Source organism: Balaenoptera borealis (genome assembly GCF_965194805.1).
Source record: "Balaenoptera borealis genome assembly, chromosome: 2".
Taxonomy (NCBI): Eukaryota; Metazoa; Chordata; class Mammalia; order Artiodactyla; family Balaenopteridae; genus Balaenoptera; species Balaenoptera borealis.
Genome location: NC_138867.1, coordinates 127,580,450 through 127,597,543, shown reverse-complemented (window position 1 = coordinate 127,597,543; position 17,094 = coordinate 127,580,450). Strand labels below are relative to the sequence as shown.

The following is a 17,094-nucleotide window of genomic DNA, read 5'->3' as shown; positions in this document are numbered from 1 at the left end:
CGCTTTCGTCACTACCCCCTGAAGAGGCCTTTGAGGCTGGTTGCCTCGTTTTATAATTACAAAGAGAGCCTTCTTTTCCCAGCCTCTCACTTCCACCTTCTAGTCGAGAGTTGGAGTTTTGCTCGTGTTTCCCTCTTTTCTCCCAAATGACATTGAATCCGTAAGGATGTTGATGCCATCATCCCCTCTTTCCCCTGCAGGAAGTGGCAGTGAAGCTAGAATCTCAGAAGGCCAGGCATCCCCAGTTGCTGTACGAGAGCAAACTCTATAAGATTCTTCAAGGTGGGGTTGGCATCCCCCACATACGGTAAGAATCCTTAAGCAAATAGGCGATCCTCCGAGGGAAGTATGGGAACGGGGAAGATGTGTACGAGGCAGGTGATAGGGCCAGCTGAATCCGGCTCTTGGTATTTGAGTTACCTGGGTTTCCTGTGAAGCGTAAGTCACCACAATCACAGAGTAAATTTTAGTTTGCCAACTTAAGTTTAGAATTTCAGTTTGTAACACTCTGCTGCAAAGCTTCCGTCATTCTTCCCGAGGCTTTCGTTTGCGGTTAAAGTATGCGGCTCATCTTTGATCCCAACGCGGAAGGGTTGCCTGCTGCTTTCTTTTCGTCTGCACCTCACATGTTCTTGGGTTTGTCCGGTGAAGTGGATTTGAGGGTGCCGAAGTCACCGGGCTGGGCCAGTTCGGGTTGCTATTGGAGCTGGCTTGGGAAATGGCTGCTCTTTTGTTGTGTTTTTGTTCCAACATGTCTTCCTCCTCCGCTTAGAAAATGGCGGAACGACGTGACTCAACCACATATTCCTGCCCTTTTCTCTGCTTGAGTTCATAAGTTATGCTTCCTTGATTCCCTGTTTAGCAGCCCTGAGTTGATTAAACCTTTGGAAAGCCAAGAATAAAGCTGCAGACAGTGGTGGGGTTCAGGGAAGGAGATGCCATAATGACAGTCTGATCTCTGCAGCAGATGCGATGTGAAATTAAATTTACTCTGCAAAATCTTTAATAGTCTTTCCAGAAGTGTTAATTAAGTCTGTAAAGAATGGTAATGTTTGCTACATTTCAGTCTGTGTACTAAATTTTGTGGGAAATGGCAAAGGCAGTTTGAACAGCGCTATGTTGAAATTGACTCAGTTGTATTAAAAGAAAACTTAATCGTGTAACCACAGTTTGACAAGTAACTTTAACCTGTTGAGTTACTTGGTCAGTAACTCCTCACATCTGGGAAATTGTGGCTTTTTTTTGGAGATGTGATATTGGTGAGGGCAAATAGTAATCAGGATAAAAGATGACCAGATGAAGACACTGGGTTCTTTTAAATGGTTAACTTTAAAGGATTTTAGAATAGTTTGATTTTTGAGATTAAAGAGCCTCTTCCCAGAATAGAGACTAAAATATAGTTTAAGACTCAGCCATTTTCCAACAATTACTCAAAAATAACATTTGCAAAAAGATCCGGAGGTAGTTGAGAATTAACTGGAATGGTATTTACTGTAGCCTCTTTTACTATCCCAGCTTTTACTCCTCAAATCTTGAATTAATGACTGGGTTATATACATTAATTCTGATGTGGAAACAACCGGAGTGACACTATCCTTAAAAAATTTTCAATGCTGATAGACATTTTTAATGGAGAAATTGAATGATATGATTTTCTATTGGTTCAAAGTCAAAATAAATTATTAGGAAGAAAATTTCAAGTTTATCTTATGAGGTAAAGATTAATGTGAAATCAGAGATAATCCAGATTTGAGATTTTTAATGGTTCTCATCCCTTTAAAAAAAAAACAAAACCCTGCTGTATAGGAAAATATATTTGTTATTGTGGAAAAATGAAGACCTTGATTAAAATATCTAGCTTTTTTTCTTCACAAAATAAGAAATATCAATTGCATTCGCCTAAAATTTTTAAATTCCTTTCCCTTTGCATTTACTTTCATCTCTCCACCCTGGCCCTCGCTGATTTGCTTTCCATCACTAGTTTTTCCTAGAATTACATGTAAATGCAATCATACAGTATGAGGTCATTTGTGTCTGGCTTCTCTAACTTAACGTAATGCTTTTGAGATTCATCTGTGTTGGGAGGTTTTATAAATTTCACAAATCAGGTTGAATTTAATGTATTTGAAATCATTTTCAAAAAAGCAGTAAGCATCTGGCATTTTCAGTGCTAAACCCAAATTAAATACATGCACTTTTATTTGGTAGCTTTTATTTAAGGACAACACTGATACAGACCAACAAGGGCAATAGTCAATATACTGATTACACACATCAGTAAATGAAATTGACTTGTGAGCAAAATTCTGAGAGGTTGAGTGCAGAGGGTGTTGTGGTAGTTATAAACTGGATGGAGCTAAAGAGGTTAACCTGACTTCCTGGGAGAGGAGATGGGATTTCAGGATCTGGCTCTAAGGAAGAAAGCTTGGTGAACTGGTTGGGGAGGGCATCCAAGAGTAAAGTGTGGCTTCTGGGAGTAGTCTCTAAGGCAGAATGTAGTAATTGGATGAGGGTGAGGAAAGAGTAAATTTGTTTTAGGAGTGGTAGAGTCCAGGTACATAGAAACAAAAAGTGGATCATTGGTTTTAAAGTGAAGTGTGAGAGAACTGTTTGTCCACTGAAGTGGGAAAGATAAGAAGGACTTACATAAGCTTTCTTTATTTTGGGTGGCAACATCTTCCCCTTTGATGTTTGTTCCCCACTATTTCCACATCAGCTATATATAGTATACACTTAATAAATATTTACTTGGGAAATATTGAATTAAATTGTTCAGCTTAGCTAGATTAAAAGGGCAGTCTCTTCTGTTACCCATTGTTTTAGAAATGTTGACATTAATTTAAAATTTTTAGGTTTGCTGCATTTATACCACACTAATATCTCCCTCCTCCCCCAATCCACCCCACACCCTGCAATTTTCTTAAAGATACTATGAGATATTCTAAAACAAGGGCTGAAAATTACCTGGCCTATATAGCATACCTGCCTTATCAAGTCCTTAGTATGTAAGAACCTTACTAAGGGATCTATTGTGCGGAAGCATAGCATCCAGTGAGTGTAAGGAGCAAGAATGAGAGGATGGCATTCAGTCTCTTGATATTTTTAAGAAACTGAAAGTCCTTGGGCCTTGTGAATTGACCTCTGGGAGCTCATTTTAAATTACTGTGTTTCTGTTACAGCCCTCCCTTTCTTTGTGCCACTTTGAACTGGATTAAATTGTTCTCTAAAGAAGCAGTTATGTTATAGCCAGGCTCTAAATCTGCCATGTGGTATTGACTGAGTGATCTGGGGTTTGTCAGTCCCTTAACCTCTTTAGGCATATCAGTTTTCTCATTTTTGAAATCAAAAGAGGGTTTTGCCAGGTTGGTAATTTTCTAGTTTTGCATGCTGAGCTTTTGGGTAGGGTTTTGTTTGAACAAGTTTCCCTACTTAAATAAGTCACTGGCCTAGTTGATCTCAGAACTTTCAGCTCTGAATTTTAAGATTTATTTTCAGATGATGGTAGCTAGAAAGCATTTCATCACAGTTTGGTGTTTTGTCTAGATCTTACCTTTGAATGATATTTTAGTAGTGAGATACCACTCAGGACCTTAAAAATGCTACCTGTATCAGGTAAACCATAGGTTACCAGTTAGGAGAAAGTAAATTAATGGGATATACTTTTATAGGGAAACATGATAAAGAAGATGGGAGGGGGCATAGGATAATTTTGGTTGTCTTGTTTTTTGTTGTTGTTGTTTTTTAATATTTATTTGGTTGCACCGGGTCTTAGTTGCAGCACGTGGGCTCCTTACTTGTGGCATGTGAACTCTTAGTTGCGGCATGCATGTGGGATCTAGTTCCCTGACCAGGGATTGAACCTAGGCACCCCTGCATTGGGAGCATGGAGTCTTATCCATTGCGCCACTGGGGAGGTCCCAGTTGTCTTGTTTCTTTAACCACTTTTTTTTTTTTTTTTGCCTTCTTTGAATGTCAGATATTCTAGGAGATATTTATAAAGTACTAGTTTATCCTTACTGTCCAGTGATAAAAGCAGCTTAAATTTTAATCTTAGCTTCTTGGCACTGAGCATATATCCTGTAAATAAGTTCTAATACTCTTATCAGAGAACAAAGATGATGTCTACACTGGGTATGTCTTTATTAGAGAGATAAATTACAGATCACAGGATTCATACAGTAACTGAATCCGTGGTATACTAAAGGTACTTATATTGGCTTATGCTGGATTTCTAGTAATGGAATAATGTAATGATGCTTAGATAGCATTTGGAGCTGGATGAAACCTGAGAGATAATAGCCCAACACTTCATGATATATAAATTAGACTGTTGAGTCTCAGAGGGGTTACTAGAAATCTCCTAACTTCCAATTTTCCTGTGAGCCATTTTCACCTTTATGTCAAGGTCAAATCATATCTGCTCACATAACCCACACCTTTTCATTTGATGCTGCAGAGCCATATTTTGCCTCCTTCACTGTATGGCGTTTGGTCTCATACAGAAAAACTGATAAATGTAAGTAACCTATTGTTTGTATTATTATTTAATTAGATCCTTATGATTCTTATTCTCCCTTTTGAATCCATGGATTGCTGGATGAGAACTTTTGTGGACATTATTAATTTGTATCTTAAAGTGGAGTAAATACTTGTAAACCCTTGTATAGTCCATGGATTTTACTACCTTGGCTTTAATCGATTTTAGAGCTAGATTATTTTGTTTCCGAGTACATTTAATCTGTACCTAAGGTATGATTTAGTGATGGTTTCTCATGATCTGTCCTGTTTAGTAAGAAACTTTAATGTCAAGAAGTCTATACAAGAGAAAACTAGAGTTTGAAACAAATGTTATATAAATCTAACCTTTTGGTTTATTCCATTTTATTCTTAAAATCAGCCTTTGAGTTTTAACAAGTTTTTCTGAGACTAAATGAGTACCTTAATAGCTTTCATAATATAAATGAGTAGTCTAAATGATGCTTTTTTGTTACTGTTTGTATTTCCAATACAATCTCAGGTGGCTCTTGAAAATTGTTAATAACTAGTAATCACATAACATGTACTTATCCGTGTCTTAATGGAATTTTTTTTAATGAGATGTAATTTTCATACAATGAAGTGTATATAGATCAATGTGCCATTGAATCAGTTTTGACAAATGCATACACTGATGTAACCCACGCTCCCTAATGAGATGAAGAATATTTGATTTTTTTTTTTTTTTAATACTGCTAATCCTTGGTAGGCTATGTTTTGTGACAACATAGGTTTTATATATTTATTTTTTAATTGCTCTTTTGAATTGTAGTAACATTTTTCTGGATTTGATGTTGATTTGTCTTTGTGTAAGACTACAAGTTAGTAATATGTTTCACCATGAAGTATACTAACCTAATAAAGTGACCAGGTTGGGGTGGTGATTCTCAGTGGCAACTGAGATCTTTACCCTATTTTCCTCCTTTGAATAGCTAAAATACTTCCTTTTCCTTGTCTGAGAGTCGTCAGTGGGGTATGTTGTTTAATGGAGACTTTGGAAGTGCGGTAGAAAAACGTTTAGTTGGACAGTACATTCTGATCCTTAATAAAAAGGGAAAAGGAAAGGGCATTATATTGAGAGTCAATACTTAGGGTTCTGTCTGTGATGTCATCTAGATTTGAACCTAGGATGAATTCTGTCATGCATGTCAACTTTGCTTTATAAAAGGGATTTTTGTAAGACCAACTCGGTCTTAAGAGTTTTTTTAATGCATTATATAAATTGATGGGATCAGTAGAATAAAAGGTACATCTTCCATTCTCTGCAATGATATTTTGTTTTAGTTGCCTTTTATTCATAACATTGATAATGTACTTTGAAATAAGTGGGTAGTTGGTTGAATTTAGTGTGGCTAAACATTCTTTTTTCCATCTATGAGCAAGAAAAAAAGAATCAACCAATATCCAGGCATTGCACATGGTCTCATTTAATCATTACAACAATCCTGTAAGTTGAGGTTTTATATAAAGTGTGAGTCAAAATGGTTAATTTGCCTAAAGTCACACAGCTGATGTGTTATTTGAATAGATCTTACTGCCTCTTTCAGTGGTTCCCAAACTTTGCTGCACATTGGAATCACTTAGAAAACTTAAAAAAAAATATTGACACCTGGCTTCTAACCTCGGATATTTTGATTTATTTGATTTGGGGGTATATGACTTTTAGTATTTCTTTTTTTTTTTTTGGCTGCGTCATGCGGCTTCTGGGATCTTAGTTCCCCAATCAGGGATTGAACCCAGGCCCCCAGCAGTGGAACCGCAGAATCCTAACCACTGATCACCAGGGAATTCCCACTTTTAGTATTTCTTAAGTGAACTCAGCTGAACTCACTAGGCGGTATGCAATTTACAAATGGAAATATGGCTGTACTAGTTGATTTAGCTTTGAATCCTGATATAAAGATACTACCATATCAAAATGCTGGTGTCTATTAATTTCACAGTAAAGGCTTGCTAATGTGGACATTTGTCAGCATAAGTATTTATCAGTGGTGAATTGGCCTTTTGGAATTTCTTTTGGTTCTGACTTGCAGTTTTTGTACAGAAGTTTTTTTTATTAAAGGGAAACAAGATGGTGACAGTGACTAAGCATACATAGTACACATCATATGTTTCGTTTGTGCCATCTTTAAGTGTGCAATGGCAAGGTTTGCAAATTAACCTGAAATTGAGGCTGTCCTATATTTCAGGTTGTCTGGAGGCTGCTCTGAGTACTTATCTGTTACACTTCTTACACTGCCAGATTATTCTGTCCTTAAGGTGGCTTTTATGGCAAGGGGAGTGTGAGATCTGATTTAAAGCTGCCTTGTTGGAAAGTAGTAGCATGAAGTTTTTGTAAATTTTGTTTTAAGTTCCAAATTTTCCAAGTCTTTCAGTTGTATTAGAAGTGTCTAATACACTGTCCTTGGTAACACTATAATGAAATTCTTAAAAGATTGGATTATATACCTTTATGTAAATACCATTCTTTTCCTTTTCCATTCCTTTACTACCCTATTCACTATGTATTCACGTTAGCTTGTTTTGCTTTTGGCTCTTCTCACTTGATTGAAATTATTGTTACCACTAAGCTTCACTCATTGAAATCCTAGTGTTCTCATTTTTGGACCTCCATAATATTAATACTTTGTATACTTCTTAAGGAAGGGAGTGATGTTGGGTTTTTCTCTAAAAATTAAAGCTCTGTTGTTGGAGAGTGTCAGTGAACTTTACAGTACCTGTACAGTACCTTCTAGAGAATAAGCAAACATTTTTCATTCAGTCAACAAATACATATATTTTAGTGCCTACTACATACTGGGTGGGCAGTTTCAGATACTGGGCACATTTCAGTGAACAGACAAAAATTTTGTGAGGCTTACGTTCTTTTTGAGCATCTACCATGTACCTGACATGTATATAATTGTGAATTTGTCTCTTGCTGAAAATTAGGAGCAAAGATGTCTAAATCTCCTGTGAGGACATGAACCTTCCCTTAACATCAAAGGGATAACATGAGTTTGAGCCCCAAACAGCATTCTGAACCATGCAGAGGTTGCCTTGATTGGAGAGGTCAGCAGGGACCCCATTGTGTCTCCTTGTGAATCCTGCTTAGTCAGCATTTCTCAAACATCAACCATGCATAATAATTACCTACAGAGCTTGTTTAAAATGTAGGGTTTACTGCCTCACCCCCAGATTTGTTTGACCAGTACTGGAATGGGCCCCAAGAGTCTGTATTTTTAGCAAGTAACCTCAGATAATTTCTGCTAAAGACCACAGAACCACGCTTTGGGAAATACTGTGTTGAGGTTTTGACACTCCATTGTATTGAGCAGTTGGGGGTAGTTAGTGATTATTTTACTGAGAGGGCTCTGACTGTTGTAGGAGATGCTGTTGTCTTGGTTGTTGTCATCTCATAATTGTTGGGCAACTGCTTTTTGTAATGAAAGTAATCCTTTTGTTTGTGTAGTGCTTTTACAATCTCATAATTACTATTATATCTCTTGATAGGTATAATAAGTTATATTAAGAATGTTTATCAATGGAACTTCCTGGTGGTCCAGTGCCTAAGACTCTGCGCTCCCAATGCAGACGGTCCAGGTTGGATCCCTGGTCAGGGAACTAGATCCCACGTGCCGCAACTAAAAGATCCTGCACCCCGCAACTAAAGCACGCCACAACTAAAGATCCTGCACTCAGCAACTAAGATGCCGTGTGCCACAAATAATTCCTGGTGCAGCCAAATAAATAAATAAATTTTTTTTTTTTTTTAAAGGTTTATCAGCGAGCAAAAATGGCTTATGCAGGCAAGAAAATGGCAAAGCCAGAACTAGAACCTGTTTTTTTTGGCTGCTGGTTCACTATTCTTTGCACTATATTGCATATACTGTGAGTTCAACCAGCTTCCCATTTTCAAATGCAACTTCTGGTTTACTGGGCCACTTTTTAATTGTCTAGTCACTGAAGGGCTTATTTTTATAAGTATATATTGCATAGTTCTATATTATTAGTTCAGGTTTACATAGAATTTAAATTTATGAATAGATATTCATGTGTTCATTCATTGCTTTTTTTCTTTCAGATTAGATCGTTCCTTTATAATAGCTTGCCTTGCCTCTTCCATTTTTCCCCTTTCCTATATCTTGCATTAACATTTCAAGCCCAGACTGTGTTCTTTCTTCTGTTCTAGTTTTAAAAGATTATATCAGACTTTGGAATTGTTTGTTTTCTTTTGTGTTCATTTGCTAATGCAGAGAAATTTGAGTTAAAATTTTTTTAACCTGGAATCTACTTAAGAAGGATTTGCTAAGCAAATTAATTACTGTAGAATGTGGTGGGGGGAATGTTTCATCCAGCCAAAATTATTTGTTCTCTTAAATCTTTGTATGTAAAACTGTCTTAATACAGGTGATTCCTATAGTGCAAAAAGTACCCTACAGGAAACCTTTTGGTCTCTGAAGTATACTAAGAGATATTTTGATTTCTGTTACTTTCTTGCTCTAACATTTTTTTAAGGTATTTATTTATTTATTTATTTTTGCTGCACTGGGTCTTCGTTGCGGTGTGTGGGCACAGTAGTTGCAGCACACAGGCTTAGTTGCTCCTCGGCACGTGGGATCTTAGTTCCCCTACCACGAATCGAACCCGTGTCCCCTGCATTGGAAGGTGGATTCTTAACCACTGTGCCACCAGGGAAGTCCCTTGCTCTAACATTTTAATGTCTGTTTTCTCATATTTCTCTTCTTAAGGAGTGGAGATAAGTCATTTTAGCCTTGAGAATTTGAGATTTAAGTTAGGAAGAAGGAAAAGGGGGCCCAGTTTTGTTTTGGCTGCCTCATGCGGCATTGCGGGATCTTAATTCCCCAACCAGGGATCAAACCCATGCTCCCTGCATTGGGAGTGCGGAGTCCTAACCACTTTAAAAGTCGGGTGTATGGTTATAGCTTTGGACATGTTGAGTTTAAGGCGCAGGGTATCCCAAGTTTAGCTCTTGTATAATTAAGTTAGCAGAAAATACAGACCTAATCCTAGGCCAGGGAATTAGGACTGGTGTTAGATCTGAGCAAAATCAGAATAGAAGTGATAGTGGAGAAAGGAAATTGAGAAGTGAGGACTGAACTCTGTGGTAGAAATTCAGAGTTAATCAAGGCAAGAGGAGAGTTGGGATAATGAGGTGTTGCAGTTAAAGGAAGTCAGTTTTTAGGAGGAGGTAATATATATTCCAGAGAGAGAAAAGGAATGAGACTTTAAGGCTTTGGGCTTTGGCTGGAATAGAGCTCAGTATACAATCGTGCTTAGTAAGTCACTGTTGACTCAGTGATATGGCCTGAGGGCAGTCTGGTGAGGGAATAAGGATATAGAATTAAAGGATAGGCAGAGATTAGATTTTTGGAGTTCCTCATATATATATGAAACTTTGCTTTTTTGGTGTGTAATTAGGGAGGGGCATTGGTTTTCATAGCAGAGAAACGACACCATGAAACTGTAGAGGAGTGACTGAAAGTAGGAGACTATGTAAAGAGGTAACAGGCATTTTTCAAAGTTTAGCTCAGATACTAACTTTTCTAAGAAGCCTTCCCTTTTATCTTCTGAAGAGCTCGCTCCTCTGTGTTTTATATTTACTTTATTGTCGCTTTTATATTGTACTTGTCACTTACCTGTTCTTTTAGACCTTATGATGCTTATGGCATCCTTATGGGCAGTATCACACACATAGTAGGTCCTTAATAAGTGTTGAAACAGAGACTGGAGGAGCAGATTTTGGTAAAAGATTGACAGTTTTATTGAGATACTTTATCTATGTAAGCATCATCTACTTAAAGTGTGCAATTCAGTGGTTTTTGCTATATGTACAGTTGTGCAACCATCACCATAATCCAATTTTAAAATGTTCATCCCCCCCAAAAAAAAGAAACCTTGAACACATTAGCAGTCACTCTCCATATCCCCCCAGGCCTAGGTAGCTACTAATCTATTTTATATATTTGCCTATTAGAAAAGATTTGGGGCTTCCCAGGTGGTGCAGTGGTTGAGAATCCGCCTGCCAATGCAGGGGACACGGGTTCGAGCCCTGGTCCGGGAAGATCCCACATGCCGCGGAGCAACTAAGCCCGTGCGCCACAACTACTGAGCCTGCGCTCTAGAGCCCACAAGCCACAACTGCTGGAGCCTGCGCGCCTAGATCCCATGCTCCACGACAAGAGAAGCCACCGCAATGAGAAGCCTGCGCACCGCAATGAAGAGTAGCCCCTGCTCACCACAACTAGAGAAAGCCCATGCACAGCAACGAAGACTCAACACAGCCAAAAATAAATAAATAAAAAGAAAAGATTTGATCAACCCTTTATAATTGGTATTGTGAAAACTACAGATATATTGTCCCATTTCCCAGTGGAATAGTATATTTTAATACTTGTATTCCCCTGGAGGTTCCAGTTCTCCACATACTGTCTTCCAGTACTACTATGACCAAGGCTAGAGAGATCAGTGACAGCAAGGACCAAGGCTAGAGAGAGCAGTGACAGCAAGGACCATTTGTGATCTTTGAAGTATAATTTTGGGTAGTATGATGAGAATGATAACCATTATACTGGGAACCAAGAACAAAAAGTGAGAGTAAGATGGCAGGTAGAAACTAGATTTTCAACAAGTTAACTGTGAACAAGAAAATCGGATGATCTTGTCTTACTGTGAACCAACTATGCTGGCTACTTTCAGTTTCTTGTGAATAACAAGCTTAATGCGTACTCCTAACCCCCACACACCTCTTTACCTGGCCGTCTTCTGTTTATGCTTCAAGAATCAACATACTTCTTCATCGAGAAGCTTTTCCTAATGCCTCCCTCTGAAAGATCTATTGGGTTCCCATAATTTGTACCTTCTCACCATCAGTTTCTCTTTCATGATATGTGTTATTTATTTGCCTTCACAGACTGTGCTGTAAGCTATGAGAGCAAGAATTACTGGGTTTTGTCTTGTTAGCCACCATAAATATTGAAAGGGTAAATTAATAGGAGCTTTAGTAGTAGATAGTACTAAGTATCAAAGCACATTTTTTTGTTTGTGTTTTTAAAATTTGCAGGTTAAGGAACATTTATGCATCTTTTAAGGCAGAGGGCAAGGAACAAGGAGACTGAGAAATGTGGAAGTCCTACAGCATAATTCAAAGATCTTAGGGATGATATTGTGAGCAAAGGATTAGTAGTAGCAGTTAGGAGGGTTAGGATGAAGAAGGAAAACAAATTATCTTAGTTGACATTATTATTGCTGAGTGAAACACAGATGATGCCCAAGTTTTAGATCTTATTCTGCAGTCTGTTTACCTTAAAAATCTGTTTAGAGCAGGGTTCTTAACTTGGTTCAGGGATTTATCCTCCACGAGGTCAGTGAATTGGATAGGAAAAAAATTCCATCTTTATTTTCATGTACCTCTAACTGAACCTAGTTTTTCTTTTATAAACGTAGGCAACAATTCCCCACTAGTTCTGGCAGTACCTATGGCTTTGTCACCAATAGAAATCACAGGTATTTTCATATCACATTATTGTTGCACGTAACTCAAAATAGTCTTTATATCCAAAATTATAGTACTAGTTAGACCTGCCTCTAAATCTTATTTAATGCTTTAATAAAGAGCATGTATATTACTATATCAAGATTGATTTTGAAGTAATTTTATGGTAACTGAATTTCTCTAAAATTGGTTTTCTTTATAATGCAATGTATTTTATTTTATGCATTTAAAATACTCTGAGAAGGGATCAATAGGCCTCATTAGACTACCAAAGGTGGGGGATCCATGACAACAAAAAAGATTCAGAACACTTGGTGTAGAACTAGCACCTCCCACCCACCCACACACAACTTGTTTGGGCAAGTTCTTGGTTATTGTAGCTAAATACCTTTGATGCAGGATTGGTCTCTCAGTTGGTGGATTTCCAGTATTTATTTTCTTTTCCCTTTCTAGTCTTGTTCAATTTTAAATTACTTCCATGCTTATCAATGCCCTCCCCAGGGGTGTGAGATTGTAAGGGTGGGGAAATTAAGCCAATTAAAAAAGGTTTGGAAGACCTAGGAAAGTTCTGGGAAAGGTTCAGTGAAGTAAAAGATAGAATTAATATCTAAAATTTCTTGAAATCATCACATTATCAGAATTATTACTCTGCTCACCATACCCACAGCTAAAACGGTGGTTCTTTTCTTACTTAACGTCTAAATCAGTTTTTAGTATGGAGAAATAGGTCTAATCGGTATTTGTGTTTCTGGTTCTAGTTGCTTAATTCACCAGAAAACTTAGTGTCTGTTTTCTTTATTAAACCTGATTTTCCAGTTCCCTGCAGTAGCCAAATAGCAGCAATGAGTGTCTTTCTCTAGTGAAAATGCTCTGGATCCCAAACCATTTCAAAGGTATTTCTACAAGTTGTAAATCCAAAGCATTATGAATAAAAATTTTGTGTTACTGACCTTATAAAATATGAATTGTGTTTTAAATGAAATTGCAAGAGGAGGAAATAGGTTGATGGTCTTAAATTTTTGATGGCAAGAGAAAAGTTTAGTTCATTAAATTTTAGGTACCTAGGTATTCAAAGTAAAACGAAGGCCACAAATCTAAGGAGCAAATATGGGCAGAGAAGGAGAATGAGAGTTACACAGCAATCTTGTATACCAAGAGTTAATAGAAAATCAGGAGGTGACCCACATTTTAGTCCTGTGTCTAGTTCTTCTTCAGAAGCGCTGAAGAGTTACATGAATCAAAATGTAGTCAAAGCTGTGCATCGTAGTTCTGTTTTCATGATGAATGCCATTAATAAAATGGAGCTTAATAAGTACTAACAATTCTAGGTTAAAGGGTTACAGTGTCTTAAGACTCAAGTTCATAGATGCTTCCACTTTTCAGAAGTAATCAACTATTGAATGCAGTACTAGGAGGATTGGTGACTTTTGAGACTCAGGAATTTAAATTGAGAATTAAGGGTTTGTGTTGTGGTTGAGGGTCACCTGCTGTTTAAGTTTGGTAATTTAGGAGGAGAGGGGGAGTAGGAAGTGCCTTTCTTAACTGTTTTAAATGAATTGTTAACCCCAACACACTCACGCCAGAAACAAAACAAAAAGGGAAAAGAAGGCAACATGGCATGATTACAATGAGAAGCAAGAAGAAAGATACAGGAAAAGATAAACAAGAATTGCCTGTAGGTGATTTTTTTTTGGCCCATGGTAATTTGGGTGCTGTTGAAGGATGGGAAGAAGAGCTATCTATAGTTTTTATAATATTATGAAAGGCAAAATTCTACTGTTAAGGATGGTGCACATAAATATTAATGTATAGGAACATTAAAAGGAATTCAGACAAAAGAGAGTAGGGTGGCTGGAACTGTTAGCAGTAGCAACCTAAAGGGGGAATTTGAGCTAGTTCTTAGAGTTGCGCGAGATTGTACTAGACCAGGTCCTTAAGTTCTACCCTCATAAAAAGGAACATAAAAGTTGGATGATGATAAGTTGGCAAGAGACTAAGTTTGAGATACAGTGTCTTGAGAATGTAGATGCTATGAAAATGGGTATATTACAGCACTGATTCAGTGCTCATACTTTTAGTTCGGTGAAGACTCTGACATTAATAATCTAAAGATGGGAAGATAAATGGCATAGGAAAAGACATTTATCTGTTACGACTGTCACTTCTAAACTTTTATAATTATTTGGCTTATTTGAATCAAAGATGAATAGATACTTCCTGATGACTTTATACTTTCGGTACAGGGAGTATTTTTGTTTTCCTCATCTGCCACGTCAGGCATGCCCTAGCCTGGTAAAAACCTCTAATACAGCTTTTTATTCTTTAATTCAGCAAATGTTACTGAGCATTTCCTGCATGTAAGGCATTGTGCTGGATGCTGGGTATATAGAGTTGTGAACAAGACATAAAATGGCTGCCCCTATTATACTAGGATTCTCCAAAGAAATAGAACTGATGGATCATATATACAGGCATACCTCAGAGTTATTTTGGGTTCAGTTCCAGAATACCACAATAAAGCAAAGTCACATGAATTTTTTGGTTTCCCAGTGCATTAAAAATTATGTTTACACTATACTGTAGTCTATTAGGTGTGCAATAGCATTATGTCCAAAAAAATTGTACCTACCTTAATTTAAAAATACTTTATTGCCAAAAAGTGCTAACCATCATCTGTGCTTTCAGCGAGTGGTAACTTTTTGCAATAATAACATCAAAAATAAAGATCACAGATCATCACCATAACAAATATAATAATAACAAAAATATAAAAATAATGAAAATGTGACAGACACAAAGTGAGCATATACTGTTGGAAAAATGGTGCCGATGGATTTGTTCAAGGCAGGGTTGCCACAGTTTGTAAAAAACATGATACCTGCAAAGAGCAATAAAACGAGATATATTTATAGGTAGACAGAAAGAGATTTATTATGAGGGATTTGCTCACACAATTATGGATGCTAAGAAGTCCCATGACCTGGAAGCAAACTAAATGCCCATCGACAGACGAATGGATAAAGAAGATGTGGTACATATATACAATGGAATATTACTCAGCCACAAAAAGGAACGAAATTGGGTCATTTGTAGAGACGTGGATGGATCTAGAGACTGTCATACAGAGTGAAGTAAGTCAGAAAGAGAAAAACAAATATCGTGTATTAACACATATATGTGGAACCTAGAAAAATGGTACAGATGAACCGCTTTGCAGGGCAGAAATAGAGACACAGATGTAGAGAACAAACATGTGGACACCAAGGGGGTAAAGTGGCTGGGGGAGTGGTGGTTGTGGGATGAATTGGGAGATTTTGATTGACGTATATACACTAATATGTATAAAATAGATAACTAATAAGAACCTGCTGTATAAAAAATAAAATTCAAAAAAAAAAAGTCCCATGACTTGTGGTCTCTAAGCTGGAAGCCCAGGAAAACCAGCAGTGTAGTTCTGGATCAAGCCTAAAGGCCTGAGACCAGGGGAGCCAATGATTTACGTCCCAGTTTGAGTCCTAAGGTCTGAAAACCAGAAGCACGGATGTCCTAGAGCAGAAGATGGAAGATGAATGTTGCAGCTCTAGCAGAAAGGGAAATTTCTCTTCCTTTGCCTTTTTATTCTGTTCAGGTACCCCACTTTAGGGAGGGTGATTTTCTTTACTTAGCCTGTCATTCAGATGCTGATCTCTTCTGGAGATACTTTCACATACTGTTTTATGTTTTATCAGCTATTTCAGAATCCCTTAGCCCAGTCGGGTTGATGCATAAAATTAACTGTCACCAATCAAGTCAGAGGGGGAAGACCTATGTTAAACAAATGTTCTTTTTTTTGTTGTTATTGTTACAGTCATAGGGATGGGCATATTTAAGTCCTTTAATCTGAACTGAGTATTTACGATAATTACACTGATTTACTGTTCTTGGAAGTCCTTGGGTCTCATAGCAATACCTAAAATATTTCATTTCAGTCATTTTATTTCTTTTCTAAGGTATTTCCATTTTCATCGAGATTTATTAGAGAAAAGAAACCTCTAGCTCCACATCTTCAGCTATAACTCTTCTAACTGGTTCTCATGTCATTGTCACTCCTTCCCCTACTCCCCAGTTTCCATATTGCATACCAATACCAAGGCCAGCTCTTAATACTTAATTATATTATGTCCCAGCCATACTCTACTGATAATTCCTCAGTTATCTATAGAATTTAAAGCACATTAGCCTGGTATTCAAGAGTCTATAATATAGCCCCAAACTATCAGTCACTTTGATTCGCCCCTTTATGCGAGCCCATGGTCTATTCTTGCCTCTGCCTAGCACATCTTTTTTTTTTTTTTTTGGCTGTGTTGGGTCTTCGTTGCTGCACATGGGGTTTCTCTAGTTGCGGCGAGCGGGGGCTACTCTTCGTTGTGGTGCACGGGCTTCAGTAGTTGTGATTCGCGGGCTCTAGAGCACAGGCTCAGTAGTTGTGGCACACAGGCTTAGCTGCTCTGTGGCATGTGGGATCTTCCTGGACCAGGGCTCGAACCCGTGTCCCCTGCATTGGCGGGTGGATTCTTAACCACTGCACCACCAGGGAAGCCCTTAGCACATCTTTTTTCTACCTTACATATCAAAATATTATCCCTCCTTCAGGATCTGACTGGTAACAGACCATTTTCACTAGGTTTCTTTCTTTGGACAGTTGTAGTTCCCACTGATCGTTTGCTTTTTCTGAATTCTGTTAGCATTTTTTGGTCAGCCCCGTTGACTTGTGCATGTATTATCTTAGGCTTGTGCTTTTTATCTGTTTCTTAATTTTTTAACTAGAATTAGTTTGGATATGGGTTTAGAGGAAGGAAATAAGATCAGAGAGATGGACCTTGCCTTCTCTTAGCATCTTCTTCAGACCTTAAGGTACCTTTTTTATGCTCTCAGTAAGAAATGATGGTTTTCTAAGTTGCGAGCTCATTCCTTGGCCTACTTCCTTGATTGGTCAGGCAACACTAAGTCTGAAGACATTGATTTGAAACAAACAAATAGTAAACGAGACCCTGCCCTCCTTTTTTTTTAACTTTCATCCATTA

At 37.7% G+C, this 17,094-nt stretch overlaps 1 protein-coding gene across 10 annotated transcripts in view; it reads left to right on the top strand.

The window, feature by feature from the left end:
• The window catches only part of CSNK1A1 (casein kinase 1 alpha 1), a 48,959-nt gene that overhangs the window by 1,159 nt on the left and 30,706 nt on the right, over positions 1–17,094 (top strand). For all 10 annotated transcript variants that reach the window (XR_014242002.1, XR_014242003.1, XR_014242004.1 and 7 more), the window contains exon 2: positions 201–307. Coding sequence is in view for 7 of the 10 variants with exons in the window: in XM_082382772.1 (XP_082238898.1) it covers positions 201–307 (107 nt within the window). In the remaining 3 variants the exon portion in view is untranslated. The remainder of the gene's footprint in view (positions 1–200; positions 308–17,094) is intronic.